General features: G+C 45.3%; 1 protein-coding gene across 1 annotated transcript in view; it reads left to right on the plus strand.

Moving 5' to 3' along the window:
• Positions 1–676: 676 nt before the first annotated feature.
• Positions 677–25,794, plus strand: part of LOC134578468 (uncharacterized) — a 214,358-nt gene continuing 189,240 nt past the window's right edge. Inside the window, exons 1-2 of the mRNA XM_063437468.1 lie at positions 677–788; positions 10,909–11,118. Coding sequence (XP_063293538.1) covers positions 10,960–11,118 — 159 coding nt within the window. The 5' untranslated portion in view covers positions 677–788; positions 10,909–10,959. The remainder of the gene's footprint in view (positions 789–10,908; positions 11,119–25,794) is intronic.

Below are 25,794 nucleotides of genomic sequence, written 5' to 3' on the forward strand. Positions count from 1 at the left end.
TCCAAGCACTATAACTACTGCAGCACTTAGCTCAGGATAGCTCGCGGAAGATCCTAGTAGGAGTTTCCAACTGTCCATACAGGAAAAAATAAATAAAAGAGTCAGGTAATAAGTGATAAGTCAAACTAGGGCACTTAAGACGCCATAACAATGAGGTGTAGTGATTATGGTGCTTGGAATGTCCCTTTAATATTCCCATTGCAGAGTGCTGAGGACTGAATATACACTACATAAATAATGAAAATGCCATTTACACGCTAGAAAGCACAGTGTGTATGTGAAAACCCTGAGTTAAACTATAAAAACAATACAGACAACCAGGTAGGTGGTTGTAAGTCCTATTGCTCGGCCTTTCACTGCAGGCAGCTCCTATTTGGGTTCTCCCTCTAATTAATTTTCTACCAAAATCAAGTATTACACCACCACAACAACAATAACTGTGTGCTGCTAACTATCAGTAATGTCTCAGGCAGGTGTGTGCCTTGTCACGTGATCACATGAGTCCCACAGCGAGGCATGCAGGGAATTGTAGTCCTAAGTGGAAACAAAAACCTTCCGGTTTATCTCCGGTTTCTGAAAACACTCCTCTAACACGGGCAGTGCTTTCAGTTTTACAGATTAAACTCTGTCACCCAGTGAACTGGTTATAGCATAGCCAGGGGGAAAAGAAGGAAACTGATATACACAGAGAGCGGACTCCATTTCCCGGCATTCCAAGCTGCGGCATTGGAGGTAGTGTGCCGGCGGTCGCTATGGTAACGGAGTGCCTGCCGTTAGGAGAGGAGAAGGTAACTGTCGAGATGTCGGTTTAATGGATGGACATGCTCCTTAATGTGTGAGTCTGCTTGGTAATAAGACCATTCTCTGTGCTATGTCCGTGGCTCTCAGTGACAAGGCTGAAATAGATTATTTTTATTTTTTTTGGATTCAGGAAATAATGTAAATCAGAAAAAACAAAGCTATACAATATATATATATAAAGATATAGAAACAAGCCATTTGTCATTTTGTTTCCTTAACTCAGGAAAAACAATAGATTATTCTAACAGTCTAAACAATCTCAAAGCTTCCTAGATGGAAATGTGGTCAATTTCTTATTTTAGGGAAATTTTTACCAACATAACAGGTGGACTTGTAAGAGTTTTTAGTGGTTTTAGCAAAACAGAAGGAAAGGAAAGGGTTGAAGTGAAACTATAATGTTAGATATACAAAAAAAAAAATACAAAAAATGCTTGCCTGCATAAAACACAGGGTCTTATCCCCATGTGAGGCTAATTCAGCATGGCTCAGCACATGGACTGCCCTGGAGGGGCATTGAGCTGGCATGCCCACATTGGGGGAAGTGCTTGTGATTGGAGGAGATGTGCCCCACATTTCCTATGGGGTTGCTTGGCCTTTAAATGGTCTTAGAAAAATTTGGAAAACTTCCCAGAAAGTACCGTTAGATCTAAAATCTCAACCTTGCCATGGACTTATTTTTGTGCCCAGACAGTAACACCACCATTTCAAGCACCATTCTTGGGGCAAAATAAATTAGAGACAACATGTCTATCACAGCCTACTACGCCCATTTCATGGTGGAACAATGGTTTTATACAAAGAAGGTGTGTCTAGGCGGGTCCCAGGCACACCAATACAAACAATAATACTTATCAATAAATGAATACATGCCTTGTTAAAGAGAGCTGTTTGGTATGTGGACCAATAGCAAGTGACTATGTGATGTAGAAATGGATGCCGGACTGGAGTTTACAACATTGGTGAAAGTGTCCTCTAGATTGCAAGCTCATTTGGACAGGGCCCTCCTCTACCTATTGTTCCTGTGTCACTGTGTAATTGTCTCATTTATTGTAAATTCCCCCCCCCCCCCTTTCATAATATTGTAAAGCGCTGCGGAATTAGTTGGTGCTATATAAATACCAATAAAAGGGATCGACTGATTGTCGGTTTTGCCGATAATCACCGGTAATACCGATAATGAATGAGTGGGCCAGCGCATCCATAAGTCGGCACAAGCGGCTGCCTTAGGGCGCACCAGCCCGGGGGGGGGGGGGGAGAGGGCGCTTAGATTGGAGTGACCAGCAGGAGGTGGGCGCAAAGCGGGTGGTGAACACTATGGGACAGGGAAAGGGAGTTAAGGGGGGTGAAAAACACTAGGGGGGAGAGAGAAACATTAAGAGAGGACACTAAAGTACAGGGGAGGGAAGGGAAAAGGTTAGGGGGGGGCGGTCACTAAAAAAGAAGGGAGGAGAATGGTAAGAAATAGGTGAGGGGAGTTCCTACCGCACATATTTACACACACTGCATCCACTACACAAACACACACTGAATCCACTACTGTCAGAACTTACCAAAACTCCATTCCCTCTGGGTTACTTACGCGTTTGGAAGTAAACTACTCCCACTTGAATGACACGACACTCACCTGCCTTATAGAGGAGCCACGCCAAATTCAAACTGCGTGAGTGATTTTGTCTCAACCTCGAACACTGAGCTGTCATTTTACTTCCTCGTGTACCGACCCGGACCTGTTTAAACGTTGTTGCTGCCTTCTCCACTCCTTGAATCTCTGCTCGGGCCTAGACCACGCTGCCATCTCCTTTCCAAGACCTGGACTGACACCGAAATTACTCCCAAATATTCTGAACAGTCGTTCATGTTTCAGCTGGACGTCTCCTAACACTTTGAGCCAGCCAAGAACATCATCCACAGAGACTGCTCACCTGGAAAACCATAAGAACCTACTATTTCCTACATAATCCAGCTACTTGCTAATAATGAAAGACGCAACTACTTTATCTACATTGTAAATACTTGTTTTCTCTCTTGATATATTGTTGCCATTCTTCAAGCAACTCAATTCAGTTTTTGTGTTTTGCTGCATGCTAACTCCTACTACAAGTAAATACGGACTTTGTTACTTTTGTTTGCTACATCTGTTGCAACTATTCAATCAAGGCAATTTTTCTTTTTAATTCATGCTGCATGCAAAACTGCTATTAGAAGCAATTGTAATTGTCAACAACTTATTGTCATTATAAGAGAGAAGAAAAATTAAAACTTCTCAAGGAATCCAAAGTAATTTCTTCTAATTTTCTTAAAGTAACACTATAGTCACCTAAATTACTTTAGCTAAATAAAGCAGTTTTAGTGTATAGATCATTCCCCTGCAATTTCACTGCTCAATTCACTGTCATTTAGGAGTTAAATCACTTTGTTTCTGCTTATGCAGCCCTAGCCCCACCTCCCCTGGCTATGATTGACAGAGCCTGCATGAAAAAAAAAAAACTGGTTTCACTTTCAAACAGATGTAATTTACCTTCAATAATTGTATCTCAATCTCTAAATTGAACTTTAATCACATACAGGAGGCTCTTGCAGGGTCTAGCAAGCTATTAACATAGCAGGAGATAAGAAAATCTTAATTAAACAGAACTTGCAATAAAGAAAGCCTAAATAGGGCTCTCTTTACAGGAAGTGTTTATGGAAGGCTGTGCAAGTCACATGCAGGGAGGTGTGACTAGGGTTCATAAACAAAGGGATTTAACTCCTAAATGGCAGAGGATTGAGCAGTGAGGCTGCAGGGGCATGTTCTATACACCAAAACTGCTTAATTAAGCTAAAGTTGTTCAGGTGACTATAGTGTCCCTTTAACCCCTTAAGGACCAAACTTCTGGAATAAAAGGGAATCATGACATGTCACGTGTCCTTACGGGGTTAAAGGTACAATGCCACCAATTAATTCTGTAGTTGTGTTCCTCTATCTTGTTTAATTTCCCCCGAAGCATAACTACCCACACTGCATCCACTACCCACACTGCATCTACTACACAAACACATACTGCATCCACTACCCACACTGCATCCACTACACAAACACACACTGCACCCACTACCCACACTGCATTTACTAATCAAATACTCTCACTGCATCTACTACACACAAATAAATATTCTTGAAAAGATAAAAATACAGCTGGCATGTATATTTTGTGCATTTACCACTTAATAAAACAAAAGAGTTGCAAAAAATAAAATACGGTAAATGTACAGAATATCGGTAAGCTATCGGCCTGAAAGTTCACAGATTATTGGAATCGGCTCTAAAAAAAATAAATATCGGTCGATCCCTAACCAATAATAGTAAAGTATATAAAACCTATCCAGGGGAGCATTTCTAGATGGGTTCTTCTTAGAATAGGAGGGCGTAGGGATAGTGTCTTCTTAGGACAGGAGAGAACAAAGATGGTCATGTACTAAGACTACGTATGTGGTGTTATGGCATGGTCAGGTTCAAAACTAGCGCCGTAGGGAAAGCATTGGATTGGCTGAGAACGCCAAAGAGGCGGATCTGGGCAGGGCCAAGTAGCAGCCAGGCCAATCAGCACCTTTATGAGGAAATTCCAGTGGCTACATGCAGAGTGTGGAGACGCTGAACGTTGCAGCACTGCCCCAGGAAGCACCTCCAGTGGCCATCTGAGGAGTGGCCAGTGGAGGTGTCCCTATGCTTATGTAAACACAGCATTTTCTCTTAAAAAATATATAAATAAATAAGCACCCAACAAATAAATGAGCACCCAACTAAGCCAAGTAACGGTCAAACCAGTTATTAACAGTTTGACCACTAACCGTGGTATGATGCCAAAGGGCTCTTGGCACCATAATCACTACAGAGTGCTGTAGTGGTTATATTGTGAATATCCCTTTAAATAGTATGAGGACCCAAACTAAATTTTCCTTTAGATACATAAAACGGATACATTAATATCAGTAATATTTGGGGAGTTATCAATCTGCTATTATCCCGTGCCCTGTTATCATGGCTCTTTACAACTTTATCTTCTTTATGTAGCACATTTTTACTGCAGTCCTTTTTGAAATGACTTTTCTAAATCAAGATATAAGTTTTGGAACAGAAGGAGACATGAGAGGATTCAGCTAATTATGGATATATTTTCCAAGAACATATTAAATTCTTCAAGCTTTCCTTCTGAATACCAAATGAATTAAGACTTCAAACAAATATTCCAATTCTCACTGTGAGAAGGCTGATGTCCTGGTGTTTACTGGATAGTAGTTGTATATTATTTAATTATGCTAAAGATTTTGGAGTGAGTCTCTTTCAAGTTACCTCCAGGCAATGCCTTGTCTACGGTGCCATCTTCCTGATATTACCCCATATTTCTTTTTTTTTTTTTATCATTTACGACACTGGTCACACAATAATGAGTCATATTCTACACTACTTTCCATATAATTTTTACACAGAAACACCGCTTGTATCCACTCGTGCCAAGCTGTTTTTTTTTTGTGTTATTGGATACTATCAGAAAAACTATTCGCCATTCAGGGTCTGGCTAATGTCAGAGTTCTTCACACACCTGTAGCCTTTTATTTTAGTCTGTGGAGTCTGATCTTATCCCATAAGCCCCTCTACAAGAGTATGTAGATCCGCTGTTCCAGCAGTTCCACTCATTTTAGATCTTATTTTGAATTGCTGAAAATACCGATTGCAGCCGTTGGTCGCCTGTTATCAATTCACTGACCGCCTGTTTACAGTTTCTCTTGTGTGTGTGTGTGTGTGTGTGTTGGGTTATTTTTCCTCTTCTTCTCACATTGTATCTTTTCTCACATACGCAGTTTAAAGGGTTATTACAACCGCCATGATCATTTCAGTGATTTGAAGTGGTCATGGTCGTAGGAGCCTGGATGTGCAATGTTTCTGCTTGAATCACTGCGCATTCATAGTTATTTTTAATGTGTCATGGAGTCTAGTCGCAGTCCCAGCACACGTGACTTGGGTAACCCAGAACTCTGTTCCAGGTTATTTCACTCCGCAGGAGGGCCCGTAAGTTAACTGGCAATTGACGCTGGAACTAATTTTGGCCATGAACTCTTGGACAACCGGTCAAAACTTTACCTCAATGACATTTCACCATTTCCGAGCGCTATTGGGTCTCGGATCAGACCTTTCCAGGGATGCATTATATGTAGGGGTATGCGGTTGTTTTACTGATGTTTTGGGGTTTATTGTGTTTTGGTTTTCTCTGTGTCTGGGACATCATTAGTTTAACCCCTCAAGGACTGAGATCAAATCAAAACGTAAACAAAACCTTGAATTTGCGCTATACCTCTTTCATATTATGTGTACCCACACTTATCATATATCATTTTGTTCTGGAGACCAGGGCTTTCATGTCACATTAATTTGTATATTTATATATTAAGCATCGATTAATATGAATAAAGTATAAAAAAAAAAAGTGAAAAAAATAAGACCTTTTATTTTTTTAGTTCTGAATAGCATTTTAACTGTGCATGTCACAATACGGTTAGCTGTTACTGCAATAAAGTACACATATTTGTATTCAGCGATGTCTCACCGGTAAAACAGTACCCCCAATGTACAGATTTTATGGTGTTTTGGAAAGTTACAGGATGAAATCTAGCACATTACATTTTTCAGTTTATACACATTGAAATTCGCCAGATTGGTTATGTTATCTTTGAGACCAAATGGTAGCCCAGGAATGAAAATGTACTCCCATGATGGCATACCATTTGCAAAAGTAGACAACCCAAGGTATTACAAATGGGGTATGTCCAGTCTTTTCTCGTAGCCACTTAGTCACAAACACTGGCCAAAATTAGCATTCATATTTGTTTGTGTGTGAATGCAATGCAGAAAACTAAATTTAATGCTAATTTTGGCCAGACAAATTTCAATGTGAAAAAAAGGAAACTCAAGCCTTACATTTGACTCAGTAACTTTTGAAAACACCATAAAACCTGTACATGGTGGGTACTGTTATACTCTGGAGACTTCGCCGAATACAAATATTAGTGTTTCAAAATAGAAAAAAGTATCACAACAATTATATCGTCAGTGGAAGTGCCGTTTTTGTCTGGCTGAGCTTCCAGGCAGACCCCAGGATCGCAACCGCTGTCGGGGGAATGGCGGGGACCCAGGAAATACAAAGGATGGTGGGGTTTAGGACCGCCCCAAAAATGACGGCATAGAACGCCCGTCATCCTTAAGGGGTTAAGTGACCAATATTGAACATTTCTTCTAGATACTGTGACACCAGGGAGGGACTACCTATACTGTAAATTGAGAACCTCCTGCTGGAGGTCTATGTATTGAAGATCGCCTTGTCCCAATAAACATTGTCATTATCCCAACATCAAGTGTCGTCTGATGTATTGGGGAATAAGGGCTAAAAACACACTTCAGCGCTTTCTTTCAGCTTGAGGGTTTATCCAGCGTAGATTCCCAACCAGTGTATTGGAGCTCTAATATATACCGATACAGACACTCAGATACACACTGACACAGAATACGCACACAAATACACACATAGACATACTGACACACAGACATGCAGGTAATTTTTTTTAGCCACCCCCCTGTTTCTTACCTTTTGGGTGCAGGAGGGTGGCTAGGGCTGGCACGTGGCTCTCCCCTACTCACTGCCTTCTCCCTCCTGTGTAGAGTGAACTGGAAAAAAGTGACTGGCTGTCTGTTCCTCCCAGCAGTGGCTGTGGCTGCCATTTTTAAAGGGGCCTGGTTGTGCTATTAAAAAGCTGCATTGCTCAGTGGTTCCCTGAAGACATATGCCCATCAGGTGGCTCTAAGTGCATGAACCACACAATTGGCCCCATCAGCATGTGGGCCCTGGTGCAGCAGTTCAGCTGCTACAGATTGGAAATGTGGGTCCTGGGCAGCCGGGCTCCTCAGGACCGCTGAGCTCTTGACAACTCTCATAGTTATTACCCCCTGGGGGAAGGCAACCTTTGGCCATCCAGATGTAGACTACATCCACCCCTGATGCTTTGCCAGCATTATGACTGTGACTGTGTGTCGGTGTTTGGGTATGTATGTGTATTCTGTGTCAGTGTATTATGGGAGATGTATTCTGCGACACCTTGGGTTCCCAATGTTGCCTCTCTCTGGTCTAGAGACATCTTACCACCTTTAGACTGACAAGTGTTGCATCCTGCAATAAAAAGTTCTTAACACTTTGACTATTTTCATAAATCATTGGCAACTAAGTTCTTGAGTAAATATTACAACTCATTTTGTCACAGGTTTTACACTGTTACTTTTTAAAAAATATATGTCAATCATTTTACACGTTTGAATTGCAGTTCCCACATTTTTTTCAAACAGAAAAAAAACAAAAACACTTATATACGTCACTTGAACAATACACATGATTTTCTGTTTGGTCATCCAGTCTAGTGAACTCTACAGAGTTTCAGCGTCCCTACAATCCCAAGATTCCCAAGCTGGATAAGCCAACGTAGCGGACTACCAGCCTTGCATGCATGCACACCAGGCTCAATATCCCCCTTTCCTGCTATGCCTCATGTCATAGGCCACCGGCACATTCATACATCCCAAATGCTAGATTCATGGTGCCTCACATATTCACGATTAGCTTTTTGATGGGGGGATCTTTTATATATTTGGTAATATTATACATTTTAATATACAAAGTGTTTTCCTTCACCCAAAACTCTTTATTTGACGTATGCATTTATTTTCAGACGAATGCAAACATGAACAAAAAATAAAACACACATTTTTCTTTACTTGTTACTTTTGGTTGATTTCTGAATAATGGCTTGCGGAATGACAGGATTTCCATAATAATGAATGGCATGAATAACCGCATACAATTTGGAATTCATTCATGTCATGCCTGATAAATTCAACTCTGCATAGTCATTTAAAACATTGCTGTCAAAATGGCAAGTTTTAAACGTGAAGAGCATTTACGGTAATGGGACGAAGGGTTAGAGATTGCATAGGGTTAGCGAGGATTAGATTAGACTAGAGGATAACTGATTTAGAAATACCGTGACTTTAACACTTTGCCTGGAGTGGATCGATTTGAGCTCCGGAGAGTTAATGACAATTTTGTGCTTTGGAGCTTCCATCTCTCCAGCTTAAGTAGAGGGGGTTTGGGGAGCGGCACCTGAAGACCCCAAGTAAGACGTTAAACCATTAAAAAATAGTTTGACTTACTATGGTGGGTGTCATGGCCCTTCTAGCAAGTTGTAGTGGTTATGGTTACTGGAGTGTGTAGCGGGCCTCATAGCAACCCTGTTCAGCCACGTCCTTCCCCAGAAGGGAGTCAGAATATAGAAAGACCCATTTCCCACCCAGTAACCGGACGACACTCACAGTCCTGGGTGTAAAAAAACAACTTTATTGTCCACACTCGGCTTTATACTTTTTCCCCATCTTAGGGGTGGATCACACACAAACACAGTGTCCCCTCCCAGTGTCCTCCCCCTCCTACGGGTCGCATAATCGATCCGGAACCCAGTCCCTTTGTCCTCTGTTCCGCCACTCAGTGTCCCCTCCCAGGGCCCCCCCTCCCAGGAGTCCTCTGACAGAAACTGAACTCCAGTCCCTTTGTCCCCTGTTCCCGCCACCCATCCTCAGGGTTTCCAGCCTCTGGAGAGTCTTTATCCCGTGAGCCTCTGTACCTGGGAGCCCCAGCTTCCCGCCTCATGGACTCCTATTCACAGAAAGCCTGCCAAACTTCCATTGTCTCCACCAATCTCAGGGACCACCAGAACTGTGACCACCATGAGCAGCCTCCGCTTGTGGGGGCCCTGTGTAAAACCAGGCAAGGGAAGTGTCTCCTTTCGGGCCACAAATGCTCCTCCTTGCCGCTGCCCGTCTATACGACCGGCGGCCACCCAGGGGAGCACTCATTAATTACTTCCCTTGCGGTTTCACACTTATGTTGCAAGTTGCCAACGTTCTAATTGATTGGTGCGAACACTCCAAGGGGCACTGGTGAGGTTCTCGTTCGGGAACCGAACAAGGTGGAAAGCAATCCACGAATGCCCCCCCAGATGGTGTTCGTATAATGAACAGGCCACCACCCAGGGCAGGCACGCGTTGAGGCTTCCCTTGCGGTTTGTGGTTTTCACACCTCATTACGAGGTACGAACGTTCTAACCCAACATTCTAAATGAGTTGTCGGGTGGTCCCCGTTCGGGAGGAGAATGCATTCCCTTTTTGTAGGCACTTCTGAACGGGGAGCAGGCACATTCATACGAAAGTACAGGGAAATACACAGAACATAACACAGCAAGTCACGAACAGGCAGCGGTCCCGCCACAGAGTGTTGCTTTAAGATCTGCAAATTGCCATAGATTGCCAAGAATTACACTCCAAATAACAAGAAAAATATAAATTTAAGGAAAAATATGGATAATAAAAGGTTAGTTTGAACACAACAATCTGTAAAGTGAGAGTTATGCAAACAAACAAAATATGTGAACACAACTCCAGTGAAAATAGTGATGATTAGTAAACAAAAATGGAGCTTCCCTGTGTTAGGTGAAGTATCCAGAAAAGGTCCCCAAAGACTTCCTCTTGTCTTCAGCATACATACAAAATAGAGTAGGGGATCATCTGATATCAGTTAAAAACAATAAGCATATCACCACTGGGCGTCCTACGCGTTTCGTCCTAAGATGGGACTTCCTCAGGGACTTGGTGCATCAATGACAGCAAGAAAATGTACCATACATTTTTTGCTGTCATTGATGCACCAAGTCCCTGAGGAAGTCCCATCTTAGGACGAAACGCGTAGGACGCCCAGTGCTGATATGCTTATTATTTTTAACTGATATCAGATGATCCCCTACTCTATTTTGTATGTAAAGTGAGAGTGTTGTTTTAAATCTACTGGAAATTTATTTGACTTTGTCCATTTATAATTCTGTACCTCTTACCTGATGATTATAATTAATTTGGAAATAAAGTACATTTTTATACAGTGGCTAAAGTAAATCCAGTGTTCTAAAGAAGCAAATAGTTAACATTTTGGATCACTAAAAAATAGTCAACAGGTCCTTTCATTTTTTTATTTTTTTTTGCAGACCCTAACAAAGGACGCACATTTATATGAACGCATCTTATGAGAGACTACAATGATGGCTTCCAGCAATATCACCTACACTCTGCCAGCACAAACGTTCACACGAACAGCGACCAGCAATCGAAAGACAAATCTCATTTTCAGTGCGTATCCCTTATTTGTGGATTTCTACAGGTTACTTAAACAGAAGACTGACAGCGTTGTCCCAGGGGTAAGATCCTACATTTCTAATTATTTCTGTGCAATAAAGAGAAGTAATATTTGGTTTATTGCTTTAAGATTTCAAGGTTAAAGGTATGTATATATATTATGTAGACTGACCTTTTTAACACTAGAAAATGCAGTGAAGCCTGTTCCTCGTCCTTTCTAGCTGTTTACGAACCAGAGAAAGTGTACTTACCTTCATCTAGTCCACATTGGCCTATATTGTTTGCTAGGTGTCGAATATTCTAATTTTTGGAATTTTATTCTTATCTACATTTCACACTTCATCATGGTTGATTTTGAATGACATGAACAGATGATAATGAGTGTTGCAAGCTGTTTTCTATTTCTGAGTGTCCATGGAAGAGGGGGATGACCTAATAAGGTTTTTAGAATTGCCAGCAGCAATATAATACCAATAGCATTGACTTTGTAATGATAATGTATTCTTGTACACCCACTCTGGTGGTGTACATATAGCATGTATTGGGGCTGTGACAGAGCATTAAAAGCCTATGTGTCTCTATCTTAACACTCCGAATGTCCAGCAAATAACAGCTGTTCCCCATTTAACATCTATTTTCGAAGCAAGAAGAATAAATCCAATTGATTGCATTTTATCTCTATGTGATAAAGAAGAACATATGTATCTGTATCATACCAGGCAAGCCCATTTTACCAGACAAAGGAGAATATGTATATATACATACACACATACATATGACGTGTCAAGTATTATTTGAATGTTTCTACGCTAGAAATAAGACGAAGGCCACAACAAATACATAGATGGTGTTTTCGAAAGTAACAATAGCATAAGTGGCCTTGATATTACAATACCTAAAATGATAGAGAAATATACTTGAGGAAATATCCACTAGATAGTGAAATAAATCTACAAGAATGTGAAGTAGGTTGCTGGATCATCTACATGCCAGAAAGTGACAGACAATAGGAAGGTCGAGGACATGTGGGTAGGTCCTCCCTGCAGGAGAGCGTGTGTAGAGGGTAGTCACAGGTCTCATTCATTAAAGAAGCTATTAAATCCCAAAGGATTGTTATGTTTTTATTGCTAAAAATGTATTCGACTGTTTAGGAGACGATATCAAAAAATGATGGGGTTGTCTTCCAAAATTATTTGACCATTTAGGTGGCCATGCAAAGTTGAAAATGCTCTTTATTTATTAATTTAGTAGTGTTTTGTAATTTCTTTACATATTTGCAAAATGTTCACCCCTTCAGATGTCCCTATTTTCTATTTCTCTCTGTATTGTTTAATGCAATGTGAATTGAAGAGAATTGACAAGGGAATAACTTTTAGGCTAAAATAGCTAGACTGAAAAAAAAATCCAGTTTATTATTATTTTTTGGACCTACAGTTTTCAATTCCCTTCTTAATTGTCGAACTCAGTTCCTGGTTAAATAAACACTCCAAGCAACATAAGCACACAGCGAGGTGGCGCGGTCCTGCACTGTCTCTGCTTTGCTCTACACAGCAAATCAAATCAGGTGGGGACAGCAGGCTGTAGTGTTTATGGTGCAAGGAGTGTTCTTTTATACACAGTAATTGTGTCACAATAGTCACATTACAGTCATGTTGGAAGTTGACAAGGTGAACCATTCGTGCAGGGCCGCCATCAGACATTTTGGCAACTCAGGGTCTGAGCCCCAGGGGCCCGCCTCCAAGCCTGCCCACAGGGCCCGCCTCCAAATCTCACCCCACCGGAAAACACACACAGACACAAACACGCGCACAGATACACTCAAAGATACACAAATACTGACACACATACTGAAACAGACATACACACATATAGGCATACATACGGACATACACACATGCATACAGACACTGATATATATATATATATATATATATATATATATATATATATATATATATATATATTTGTGCCTACAATGTCCCTTTTTAAACAAATAAATTTTTTATGTTGTAAATCCACAATCTACTTTTTATCTAGCACTAAACATACTCATAAATGAATAAAAAGAAACATTATTAATTATGATGCTAGAAACAAATATAATGTATGCTGTACAGCAGCGTTTCCCAATTTGTGTTCCCCGGAACCCTGGGGTCCCGCGGGAACACAAATGGGGTTCCATCAAAATTTCGGGAAATCTAATGGCCGCCGCTAGGAGTGAGGCGGGCGGCGAGGGAGCTGAGCAGGGGAGAGTACTCCCTCGCCACCCGCTTTAATTATCGCGGTGGCCATTATCGTGGCGCGCACAGCAGTGATGCCGGAATATGACGGCACTCTGACATCACTAAGAGGCGGGCAACGGAGCTAAGCCGGAAGATCACTGCTCCCCCGCCGCCCGCACGACGGCTGCTCAGCCCAGCAGGCCCACTGGACCCCAGGGACTGCACGCCAGCCGCTCAGCCCAGCAGGGAAATAGACACTTCATGCCAGCACTCCCAAAGGTAGGGAGGCTGGGTGGAGTGAAATAAAAAACAAAAATGTGTGTGTGTCTGTTAAGGAGTTTGTATGTGTGTTTGTCAGTGAGTTTGTATGTGTGCTTGTCAGTGAGAGTGTATGTGTTTCTGTCAAAGAGTGTGTGTGTGTGTGTGTGTCAGTGTGTATCTGTGTGTCAAGGTTTGTGTATCTGAGTGTGTGTATGTCAGTGTGTTTGTATGTACCGTTGTATGTGTCTGTGTGCCAGTGTGTATCTCTGTCAGACACATACACACACCTTGACACACAGATACATGCGCACACACAGAAACACACTGTGAGTCAAGGTGCGTGTATCTGTGTTCCAGTGTGTGTGTGTGTGTGTGTGTCAGGTACATACACAAAGATACACACACCGGCACAATTTTTTTTACCACAATGTTGTTACACTATGTCAAAGGGTTCCACAGAAAAAAATAATTGGGAACCCCTGCTGTACAGTAAATAGTAAATAAAAAGATGAAAAAACACGTTCAGTATAGTAAACAGAGAACAGTGAGCAGTTAAGTCAAATGAAAAGAAGGTACTTGAAAGCAGTTTTTATAGGTACAAGAGTAAAGTGGACTTGAATCTAAATCTTCTAATCCTCGTCCTATAAATAGAATGATACAATTGTACAGATGGTTAAAAAGCCAGGGCACCATGCAATTCATGTGTTCAGTCATTCATGAAATCTCAGTGAGAATATTAAATAAAACATTTAACTAAGAAAATTGTCCAATTACAGTGTTAAACGTTTAAAAACTGAAATATAGGGGGGCGGGGCCTGACCGCCATGCTGACCGGTCGCAGGCCAAAGAGGCTCCTGATAGACCTGGTCCACTATGGTGAAAAATATAAGCAACAACGCAAAATGAGTGACTGGGAGCTATACCAAGCATTCGGGCAGAAGCTGGAGCCACCGCGGACCCTGAGATCGGGAGTGCCGGAGCCCCCCGCGGGCGACATGGGACTTCGGGGTCTGCGGCCTATGAGGGTGGAGAGCGGGACGGACGGCCGCCGTCCTGTTTGCGAACCTGGCCGCCACTCGATAGCCTTGTGATGCACCTCACAGGCCTCGCTTCCCCCCCCATGGACCGGGGGGGTTATCCCGGTCCCCACCGAGGGGAATCCTCACCCTACATAGCCCAGCATCGGACCTACCTGAAGGCGCGCACCACGAGCCAGGCCTCTAAAATGGCGGCACTGCGATCTGCACTATACCACGCAACCTTGCATGCCTTCAGGCGAAAACAACCCACTGAGCATCACCCTCACTGAAGATGCCCGCATAGGATCATACCTTCCGACTACATGGAGAACGGGCTGGGGCAGGAGATGGAGAATAGCGTCGTCGAACGGAGCCCACAGAAGCACCACTCACCTGGTATCCCTGAGGCTGGGCCTGGGAAAAAAGGGCGACTGAAACGACTCACTAGCGGCACCAACGGAAAATCTAAGCCGACACCAAAGCAACAGAGCCCATCGGCTGCCCTCCCCACTCGCATATGCCACTAACCGACGAGCGGCTCACCCACACCATGAGATTCTCATGCACAGACCTCCATACCTCATCAACCAACGTAGATGGCGGCCCCAGCATCGGACTTGCCTACCACCCAGAGCCCCCTATGTTACACCACAGCACTCTGGCGACAGGGACATACATATGGACAGGTCTACCAGCGGTGGTTTTACTTTTAATTTAATTTTTACTTTTTAATTTTGAAAATATTCATGCTCGCTATTGCACGCTACACTGGTATGCTATGCTAATTCACCTATCCTCTAGCTGATGAACCATGCTTAACCGCACTAGCCTGTATAACCTACTCACATAACTGTATAGCACTGCTCCTTATCTAGCAAGCTTTTTCAGTGATAGTGCCTACAACATTGAGTTGGCATAACATGTTCCTTTTGCAGGCAGTGTCCCAGCCTTTTAGTTTATAATATCTGCTAATTCTATACTTTATTTCCATGACCAACTTAGAAGTCAGCCTGTGTAGCGTGGTCTTGCACTCTCCAGAGTTTCTATCAACTGACCACTCAGTATAAGCATAATCACACTTTAGACTATCTTGTAATATCTTGTTTAGCCATGAACACCAGACCTGACTATGAAGCCTATCTTTATTACTTTTGTTTATTATCTTTAAAAAAAAAATGTGCAATTGATCTACATATGCCATGTACCTATGTTTTTTAAAGTGCTTATAATTGCTATTGTGGCATTGCAAGCATAACTGTCATCTCCTGCACATCAAAAATAAAGAATTTAAAAAAAAAAAAAAAAAAAAAAAACTGAAATATATGTATTCGATTAATTCATTGAACAAAAATTACATATAGAAGACCTTCATTTGCATAAACTTATATTTAGTTTATGTATGACATTTAGGTTATACAAAAACATTTCTTCATTTATAATTTTTCTTTATATGTTTCACAGGCAACCACGCCACTTTATCTCAATTAAGTGGTCTAGGTGCAGTGGCCATTTAGTTTTCATCTTGCAATCTAAAGCATTGCTGTTTTGTAGAAACAGCAGAGTTTCCATTGCACGATTAAACAGACTACTACTAGTTCTTAATCCGTTGCTGTTCCTAGAGAGCATTTGATTGGCTCAGTGTGGCGATTTGCTGCGCATGCATACCACACTTACATGTGGTTTGGCTGATCTCAGCCAGAGAGGCAGCAGGGCTGTGGTGAGACCAGCAAGGGGTGTGAGTGGACATTAAAATAGGTAGTGCAAATCAATAATACTAGAAAAACCTGTTTGGATTCTTAACACTGTAGTGCTCCTTTAATTCATTTTTTTTTTTTTGCCAATAATGGTATGGCGGGAGAGGAACTGAGCAAGGAACAACTGTGCGATTCTTTCACTCCAGCTTCTTTACCAGCACGTCAATATTGGGATAGGTACTGAATTAATGTCTGTAGCTGCCAGCTATATAAATTCAAGAAGTCTGATGTGTGTCTCAGTGTTCCCCTGAGAAAAAAAAGGAACCCTTGCTCTTCCATGTACCCTACTTTGTAACTAATGGAAATATATTATATAAATATTAATATAAAAAGATACATAACACAGAAGTGTATTTAGAAGAAAATAATACTAACTTGGGATACTGGATACAGTCATTAACCACTAGGTCTCTGGTTTCTTGGATTATACAGATCTCTAAAACCACTGTATGGGGGGGCGTGGCCTGACCAGGGAACGAGCTGGACGCATCGAGCTAGAGCTCCGTTCCCAAAGCGCTTAAAATAGCCTACTATAGCAGTTTTTCAAATACCTGCTCCACGTTTCCATGGATAAACGTAGCTCAAAGAAACACCCCAAGAAAGGGCCAGACTCGGGGACGACGGTCTTGGACATGCTGACTGTCCCGAGGGCCGGCGTAGCCGACACACAACATGGCGCCGGAGCAGGCCCGACGCCATCTTCGCCCTCACCACGCGGGCCGCTGACCGCAAACCCAAGAGAAGGAGAGACGGCACAAATCCTAGCAAAGCTGGCAGAAGTACAGACTTACTTGGCTGGAGAGATTGAAAGGTCCACGTCGGTCCTGCAAGCCGAGATCACAGCACTGGGCACGCGAACCGCCAGACTTGAAGAACGCCTGGAAGTCACTACAGGGGCTCATAATACGGTGGTGTCCCATGTGCAAAGACTGGAAGCCCGTGTAACTGACATGGAGCTCGCCATGGAGGACATGGCGAACCGTTCCAGGAGGAACAACATCCGCCTGAGAGGCCTGCCCGAGAATGAGGGCGAAGGCCCCCTGGAGCCCACACTGCTCGCCCTCTTCACACCGCTACTGCCTGACCTGCCTGCAGATCAATGGTGCATCGAAAGAGCGCACAGAGCCCTCCGCGCTAGAAGGCAGGAACCCAACGCCTCCAGGGACATCATTATCCGGTTCCTCCACTTCAGAACCAAAGAGGCACTGATGAGGAAAAGCAGGGAAGTGGAGCTCCGATCAGAGGGGTCTGTCCTGCAGCTGTTCCAGGACCTGGCCCCCAGCACGCTACAGAGGCGCAGAGAATGGCGGCCCATCACGGAGGCTCTGAGAGGAGCTGGCGTGCGCTATGCCTGGGGCCACCCGTTCAGGCTCCTGGCATTCCGCGGAGGGAGACCCCATGTGCTGCTACCCGGAGGAGACCCGGCAAAATTCCTGAATGGGCTGCAGATCCCAGCCCCGACGCGGCTGCTGACGCCAGCGGAGACCAACGAGGACCTCGTCCCCCTCCCGGCGGAATGGCAGGGGGCAGGAGTTCGGAGGCGCTGACGGCTGGAGCGGGTAGAGTACAGTGGCTGAGAGCCGGGGTGACATAGCTAGGAGGCACACATTCTTCAGCCTACTGAGGGACAAGAGGGGGGGGAACCGGGGACTCTATTTGGGTGGGGGAAGGGGGCACTGAGCCGCTCAGTAACTAGACCCGAGGGACCACCAACTGAGTCCACAGCTACACTTGTCTTGCATGCTTTTTAGGGGACATTAACTTTTATGACTTTTCCCGCCATTTTCTCCCTCCAACACGGGCGGGCACATAAAGAGCGGGAACTGGTATTCATGGGGGCGGTACGCATACAAGGATCCCACCCACAGATCTAGAGGGAGGAGGGAGGGGGTGGGTGGGCAGCCCCACGAATCAAGTGAGAGTTAGAGGAGTCGTCCTCTCTGGGCCCCATAGATATACCAGGGTTAGTCACTGGAGGGTATCGGGTGGGAGGTTTTTGGCGGAGGGGGGAGACGGGAGGGAGAGCCCCATGAGAGACGGGGGAGGCGCTATCCTCTACAATCACGAGGGCGGGGACCTGGGGGGCTCCACCTTAAATAAGGGTCTCCGGCTCCGAGCCCGTTGTTTGTGGGGCCCCAGTTGGGGGGACGGGGGCTACCCCAGCGCACGCTATCGGCACCTACCTGATGGCCACCACCACAGCGGGTACGGGGGAGGGCGAGGAGGTGGGGAAGGAAGGGACAACCGCGGCCATGCCAGCCACCGCCGGAAGAAGGGTGTCTACACAGCTGCAGCTACTGCTCGTGGCGGTGGGCCTGGGGGCGAGGCGCCCGTCCCCTGGGGGTCGGGCCGGCTTTTTGTTGCCGCGCTTTGCCCCCGACGGGACTCTGTTCCGCCTGGGGCGGGCGCCTCGCCCTCACGCCCAGAAGGGCCCGAGAACCTTAGGCATGTCAACTTGTTGGGGGAAGCCGGCGGGGGCTGCGTGATGGAGCAGGTAGGGGGGTGAGAAATTTCCTTCCCTCCAAGCGGGAGAGAGCCCTGGTGGGAGGGGGGAGGCGGGAGCACGGGACTCCCGGAGGGGGGAGGGAACAGGCAGGCTTAGCTGGGAGGGGGGCAACGCACAAGCCCCACGGGCAGCACCGGACACAGGGGCGGGCGGACTCAGGGTTGATCACCACAGGGTTTTACAGAGTATGATAGCTCCCTAGAAGTCAAGACAGGGCCACTTTTCCCCCGACCCAGTCCCTGGGCCGGTTTTTACAAGGTTTATTACAGTTTTTGCATGTTATTGATGTATGTATACTTACGTTGTTTGCATGTTAGGGTGGAGCAGTTTACACAGCACACTACAAGAGCTCAGACAATATGCTAGATAGCGCAAAAGGGTCAGAGGTTCACACATCCAAATCTCATACTAGCGCTGAGCGCAGACGAGATAGGGAATTGTGATCCCCAACCAGGTCTGGCAATGGATAAGACCAGACACGCACAGCCGAGTACTTTTTCCGCTCGGCTGTGGTTTCTTTTCTACCTTTTCCTATTCTCTACCTTCCCCTCATTCCTCCCCCCTCACCCGAGTACCTTGCCCCACACACCCTGGACCGGGGGGCCCCGACGGGGGAATATACAGACCGGAGCTGGGACAGAGGTGGGCGTGCATATTAGCGACTCACATGAAGGGACAACATGTCTTTGAAAATAACGTCCTTAAATGTGAAAGGGCTTAACACGCCGCACAAAAGGCGTCTTCTCCTCAGAGAACTGAAGAGAATGAAGTCGGACATAGCTTTTATCCAGGAAACGCACCTACCGAAACACGCTGTAGCCCATCTAACAGACCACACCTTTAGGGTCTCATACGAAGCCAGAAAACACACAAAACATAACGGAGTGGCGGTTTTAGTACGCAATAGCTGCCCACTACAGATAGCCTCCACAACAGCAGACCCTAACGGGAGGTACATTATAGTTTCAGGCACTCTCCAAGCGCATGCGATACACCTTATAAACATCTATGCCCCAAACACACCAGACCAGGCCTTCTGGGATGACTTGACAGCGAAGGTCCAAACCCTGCACCACGGACTCATTATTCTGGGGGGAGACTTTAACGCGGTACCCAACCCGGCTGTAGACAGAAGCGCACAACGCAATCCGACGGGACCGCAGGGCAGTGGGGGGCAGGACAGGCAGCTCCACAAGTTCATGGGGGACACGGGGTTGGTGGATATTTGGAGAGCACATCATCCGAGCACGAGGGATTTCACCTTCTACTCGGCCCCCCACGGTACATACTCCAGGCTTGACATGTTCTTGATCAATGGGCGAGCCCTGGCGCGAGTCACAGGTTCGGAGATAGGATCTATCTCGTGGTCGGACCACGCAGACGTCCATGTCACCATGGGGAATCTCTGTAACGCTTCCCCCTGGACGTGGAAACTCAACCAATCCCTACTGAGAGACCCAGAGGTGGTGGACCAGATCCGCGCAGACATTCGGGAGTATTTTGACGCCAATGTCACGCCAGACATGCGCCCTGATGTCATATGGGCAGCGCATAAAACGGTAATAAGAGGGTCGCTTATCAAGATAGCTACAGCCCGCAAGAAACAAAAAGCCCAAACTCTACAGAGACTCCTGACTGAACTACGGTCGCTCGAACAACAACACAAGGGGCGTTCAGACGACACATTTAGACAGTTGGAGGCGACTCGCCACGCCATACGCTCCCTGTTAGTTGACGATACTGCTAGGGCCATGACTTGGACCAAACGAACATTCTACGAGCGAGCAAATAAAATGGACACCCTACTGGCGCGAGTCCTTAGACCTAGGGCCAAACGAGGCCACATAACAGCCATCCGTCACCCCGATAAGACGGTCAAAACATTACCCAACGACATAGCGGAAGTATTCACGGAATATTACAGGTCCCTTTACAACCACACCCCACACGCAGAAAATAGGACAATACCCAACGACGAAGCTACACTTCGTTTTGTACGGGACCTGGGTCTTCCCAAATTGCCCCAAGACGCAGTAGACATTCTGGCGGCCGAAATCACCCCAGACGAAATAGACCGAGCAATAACGTTACTGAAAGGGAACAAAGCCCCTGGGCCCGACGGATTTGACGGAAGTTATTACAAGACGTTTAGGGAAGAACTAACCCCCCACCTAGCCTCTGTATTCCAAAGCTTCCAGACAGGAAACGCCCCGAACCCGGACATGTCCCTGGCCACCATCATTCTACTGCCAAAACCAGATAAAGAACCCCTGTCCCCTGGGAGCTACCGGCCAATTTCCCTCATAAACCATGACATGAAACTCCTAGCAAAAGTCCAAGCTGAACGCCTTAACCCATTCCTAGCATCCCTGATTGACGCAGACCAGGTTGGTTTTGTACCGCACAGACAGCTATTCGAAAACACTCGTAGGAACATAGATTTGATATGGAGACAGGTGGTCACAAAAACTCCCACGCTGGTTGTGTCGCTCGACGCAGAAAAAGCTTTCGACCGTGTGACTTGGCCGTTCCTGTTCACCCTACTGACTCATTTAGGATTCCCCGACCGGTTCATGACAGTCCTACGTGCAATGTACACCAATGTCAGGGCACAGGTGAAGATATCAGGAGCCCCGCTCCGACCCTTCACGCTGTCTAACGGTACGAGACAGGGGTGCCCCCTCTCGCCGCTACTGTTTGTGCTATCACTGGAGCCCCTCCTACAGGCCCTAAGGCGCCATCCACACATTCGGGGCGTCGCGGTGGGGGGTCGCGAGTTCCTGGTGTCGGCCTATGCGGATGATGTGCTCTTGGCTTTGACCGACCCCGTGAAGTCGATGGAGGCCCTACAAGAGGTGTTGAACACCTTTGGGGCCATTTCGGGGTATAGGGCCAACATGGCGAAGTCGGGAGCCCTCCCAATAGAGGTTCCGGCGGATACTGTCTCCTTGATACAGGATACCCACCACTTACAAATTGAGCGGCAGGCACTTAAATATCTGGGAGTTCGCCTGACGGCTAAACCGGATAAATTATACGACCAAAACTACACTCCATTAATAAAGCAGCTGGTAAGGGAAATGGAGACGTGGGTGGAAAGGCCCATCTCATGGATGGGTCGGATACATGCCGTCAAGATGAACATCCTACCCAGAATTTTATTTCTGTTTCAAGCACTCCCCATTCGCGTCACAAAAGCCTCCTTACAACCCTTGCAGAGGGCGATTGGCGCCTTTATATGGCAGAACAAAAGACACAGGATATCTAGGTATATCCTGCACAGGCCACGTCCGCGAGGAGGGTTGGGTCTCCCGCACGTCTATCTCTACTACATAGCTACACAACTGACACAGGCGGCGATGTGGCATTCTCCCCCGGGGGATCGCAAATGGGCAGATGTAGAATCGCTCATGACAGGGGCCGACCTCCCACAGCTATTGATGTGGGTACCCAAAGAACAAAGACCTGAGATCAGAGCAACGTGCCCCACTATACTCAACTCCCTACAGATATGGGACACTTTTAAGCTTAAATACCGGTTGGCATCCGACCCATCCCCAATCATGCCATACTTACGCAATACAGCCTTTCCCCCGGGTATGATAGCAAGAGACTTCAGGAACCTCGAAAGGATAGGGCTACAACGCATCTGCCAACTGTTTGAAGGACCAGATGTCATTGCCTTCGACACGCTAAGGCAGCGGGGCCACCTCACGCCGGCTGATTTCTTTAGATACGTACAAATCAGAGATTTTGCAAATAGGACACAGATAAAGACGGCGGCCCGGAAACAGCTGACGTTCTTTGAACGCATATGTCTCCAAGAGAGAATGCCCAAGGGCATGATAACGCTCGTGTACGCCCACCTCTGTTCAGAAGCTAGGGACTGGGGTAAACTAGCCTACACAGATCAGTGGGAACGGGACTTGGGAGACACTCTGGAAGGCGTGGAGTGGCAAGAGATCTGGGAGGCTAACCACACCTCGTCGGTGTGCGTCACATTACAGGAGCAGTCCATAAAAACAATGCTTCGCTGGTACACCACTCCCGTTAAACTATTCCAAATGCACAAGACTCCCACAGACGTGTGCTGGAGGGGGTGCGGCCTGAGAGGGACGTATATCCACATGTGGTGGGACTGCCCGCAGATGACCGTATTCTGGAAGCAGATACAGACACTGTTGACTCAGGTCTTTGGCAGATCTCCCAGCCTGGACCCTTGGCTGTTCCTCCTAAGTAGGTCCCTGGAAGGCTGGACTAGGCAAGAACAAAAGTTATTGCATAAAATCACCCTGGCGGCCAGGAGGGCGGTAGCAGCTGATTGGCTGCGGCCAGATACACCACCCCTCACAGGGGTCATTAGGAGAATAAAAGAAGTCCACCTAATGGACGACCTGACTGCCAGGGTGCGGGGCACCTTAAAATCCTTCTACAAGATATGGGAACCCTGGGAAAACTCCAACCTGAGCAATTGAGTAACGGCAGGGCCCCATAGGTGACCCGGAGGGACCCCCCGGCCCCCCCCCCCCCCCCCACCCCCTCCTCCCCCTCCCTTCCACCCTTCTTTCGTGACTCTTTCTTCTCTCCACTTTTACTAAATCTCTACCTGGGTAGAGCTTTGACCAATATACCTGGCACAAACGCAGGCACGGGGGGCGCACGGACAACAGTAACCTCAGGGGGAGAACCAGGCTGGCAGCCTTACATACAAGAGGGGACGAACCAAGCACAGAGCATACATATCCACCGATAAGCAAATAATACGGGTCGGTACCCAGTAGGCCAAACGCAAATAACGTACTGACAGCTGGTATCTCTCTGTTGGCACGCCCCGTGACTAAAGCAAGCTGTTAAACAGGGCAGGTTCTATTATGCCAGAATGTGCATCCACTGTGATATAAAATGTTATCGCGATCATCACATACTCTCATACAATATCAAACATATACTGATGGATGAAATGTCACATATTCTACTACCTGTTAAACTTGTTGAGGCTGCACAAGCCTATTGTAGTACGATGAAAAATGAAAATAAAGAATTGGAAAAAAAAAAAATAAAACCACTGTATGGCAGTAAATATTGCAGGGAAAAAAAAATATATTTCATATTATCCAATATTTGGTATGACTATAATAGAATTATTACCCCCCCCCCCCCCCCTCCCCCCCTCACAGTGCCTAGGATTAGCAAAGTCTGGTAATAGTTATTTCATGGACTTAAAGCTACAGTCTAATAACTATAACGGATACATTGCACTTTACACAGCTTTCAACCGGTTTAACACTTACTGCCTGGCTCTCACTCTGCGGTTGAGTCCTCTCAAGCTATAAAAGCGGGATGTGAGCTTTAAGTAAGACAGGAACGCATTCATTGGCTGAGTGTCAACTAATGACTCCCAGCCAATGAATGAGTTCCTATCTAGCACAAAACTAAAATTTGGTTACACCTGGTGAAGAAGACCAGAAGCAGCATGCACATCTGATCTTTTGACACTCGGTGCATTAAAGCACTGTGAAAGTCACTTTTGTATATACACCTGGTAAGAGGCAGGTATATGTCAAGCCACGCTCAAACAGTTTAACAGATGACTGTGCCAGACTACTCCTGGCACCATAACCGCTACAGCTGGCTTTAGTAGTTATGGTGCTTAGAACATTCCTTTAGTAATTGGGAGATATAAATATCTCTCAACTGGGACACATTGTGGAGCTTTACCTGACCCCTCTCTAAAATATACATCTGCGTTGGTTTACAAAAAAATACACATGTACAATGTGGTAATTTTAATGTAATGAATCATTCAGTGCCTAGTGTATGTAGAATTATATTTAAACATTGCAAAACTGTATAAACAGTAATATGAACAAAACAACTGTGCAAACGTTTCTTTCATCAGACATGTAATGTACGCATACAATAAACTTTTTGTTGTATCTAGTACTTGTTCAGCATGTCAGCATCCAAGGAGAATAGCCTGCCAGTGTAAAATGGTAAGAACTATAGTGCGGTGTATTGGCTGTGCTGTTACCATTACCCCATGAATGGAAGCTAACTTGAACTGATAAGGTTGTAGTCTGAGTAAAGCTAGTTAGGTACTTTATCCTGCTTTTACTAGCCTTTTGCGTGACATGGGGCAGGAAACCAAATGCAAAGCTTTTCTTTTTGGCACGCTGACTGCTAATGTTGTATCTACAGTCTGATGAGTTATATATAGAATTAGCAACGAGATCTATAGTCATTCACACCAAGGCCAAATCCCTAAACTGTGCCTCCTCTTCTCTGGGTTCCATGCTGTTCCATGAGTGGTCAGTGGCCCTGCTATTTACCAGCTAACCTAAAACTGGTCCTGTAATCTTACAGTTGTAATTAAAGTATATGTCTGTTATTATGAACATATATAGAGGATCCTTTATTCTGAACTGGATAAGAAGTACCAAACAGCAGTACAACACAGACCCCATCCTGTAATGATGCTGACCGTAGCTTTGTAGCATGTAATTATATAGCTAAAAATTCTTCACAGGGAAGCCAAAAAAAAGTTTAGAGGTTGTTAGAATAGTCTTCATCTGGTTTACACTCAGATACTTTGTGGATCATGTGACTTTAAACCAGTGTATTAGCATGTCAGTTAAACATTTATTTTTGTCTATTTAGAAGAATATCATGTAAAGCTGTTACAATGTATAAGTACATCTATTTTAACATGTATGTATGTATGTTCTATTTTTTTCTTACGAAACTAAGTGTATTGTCCAGCTTTTTTTGTTGGTGCTTTCTTTATTCAGAATTCCCAGCAAGGAAAGACTGGGACACAGATTCTGCTTGACCTAGAGCAGCCCAATACAGAGAGGTAGAGCCCACTTTGTTGTCATCAACAAAGTGGGCATGCCAATTCCTTGCCTTTCCAGGGCTGCCCATGCACAGAGCCCCACTAAAGGAGGAAATGTCCTTGTGTTTTTAGGTGACTTTATTC

The sequence above is a fragment of the Pelobates fuscus genome, chromosome 12 (assembly GCF_036172605.1).
Source record: "Pelobates fuscus isolate aPelFus1 chromosome 12, aPelFus1.pri, whole genome shotgun sequence".
In the NCBI taxonomy this organism is placed as follows: domain Eukaryota; kingdom Metazoa; phylum Chordata; class Amphibia; order Anura; family Pelobatidae; genus Pelobates; species Pelobates fuscus.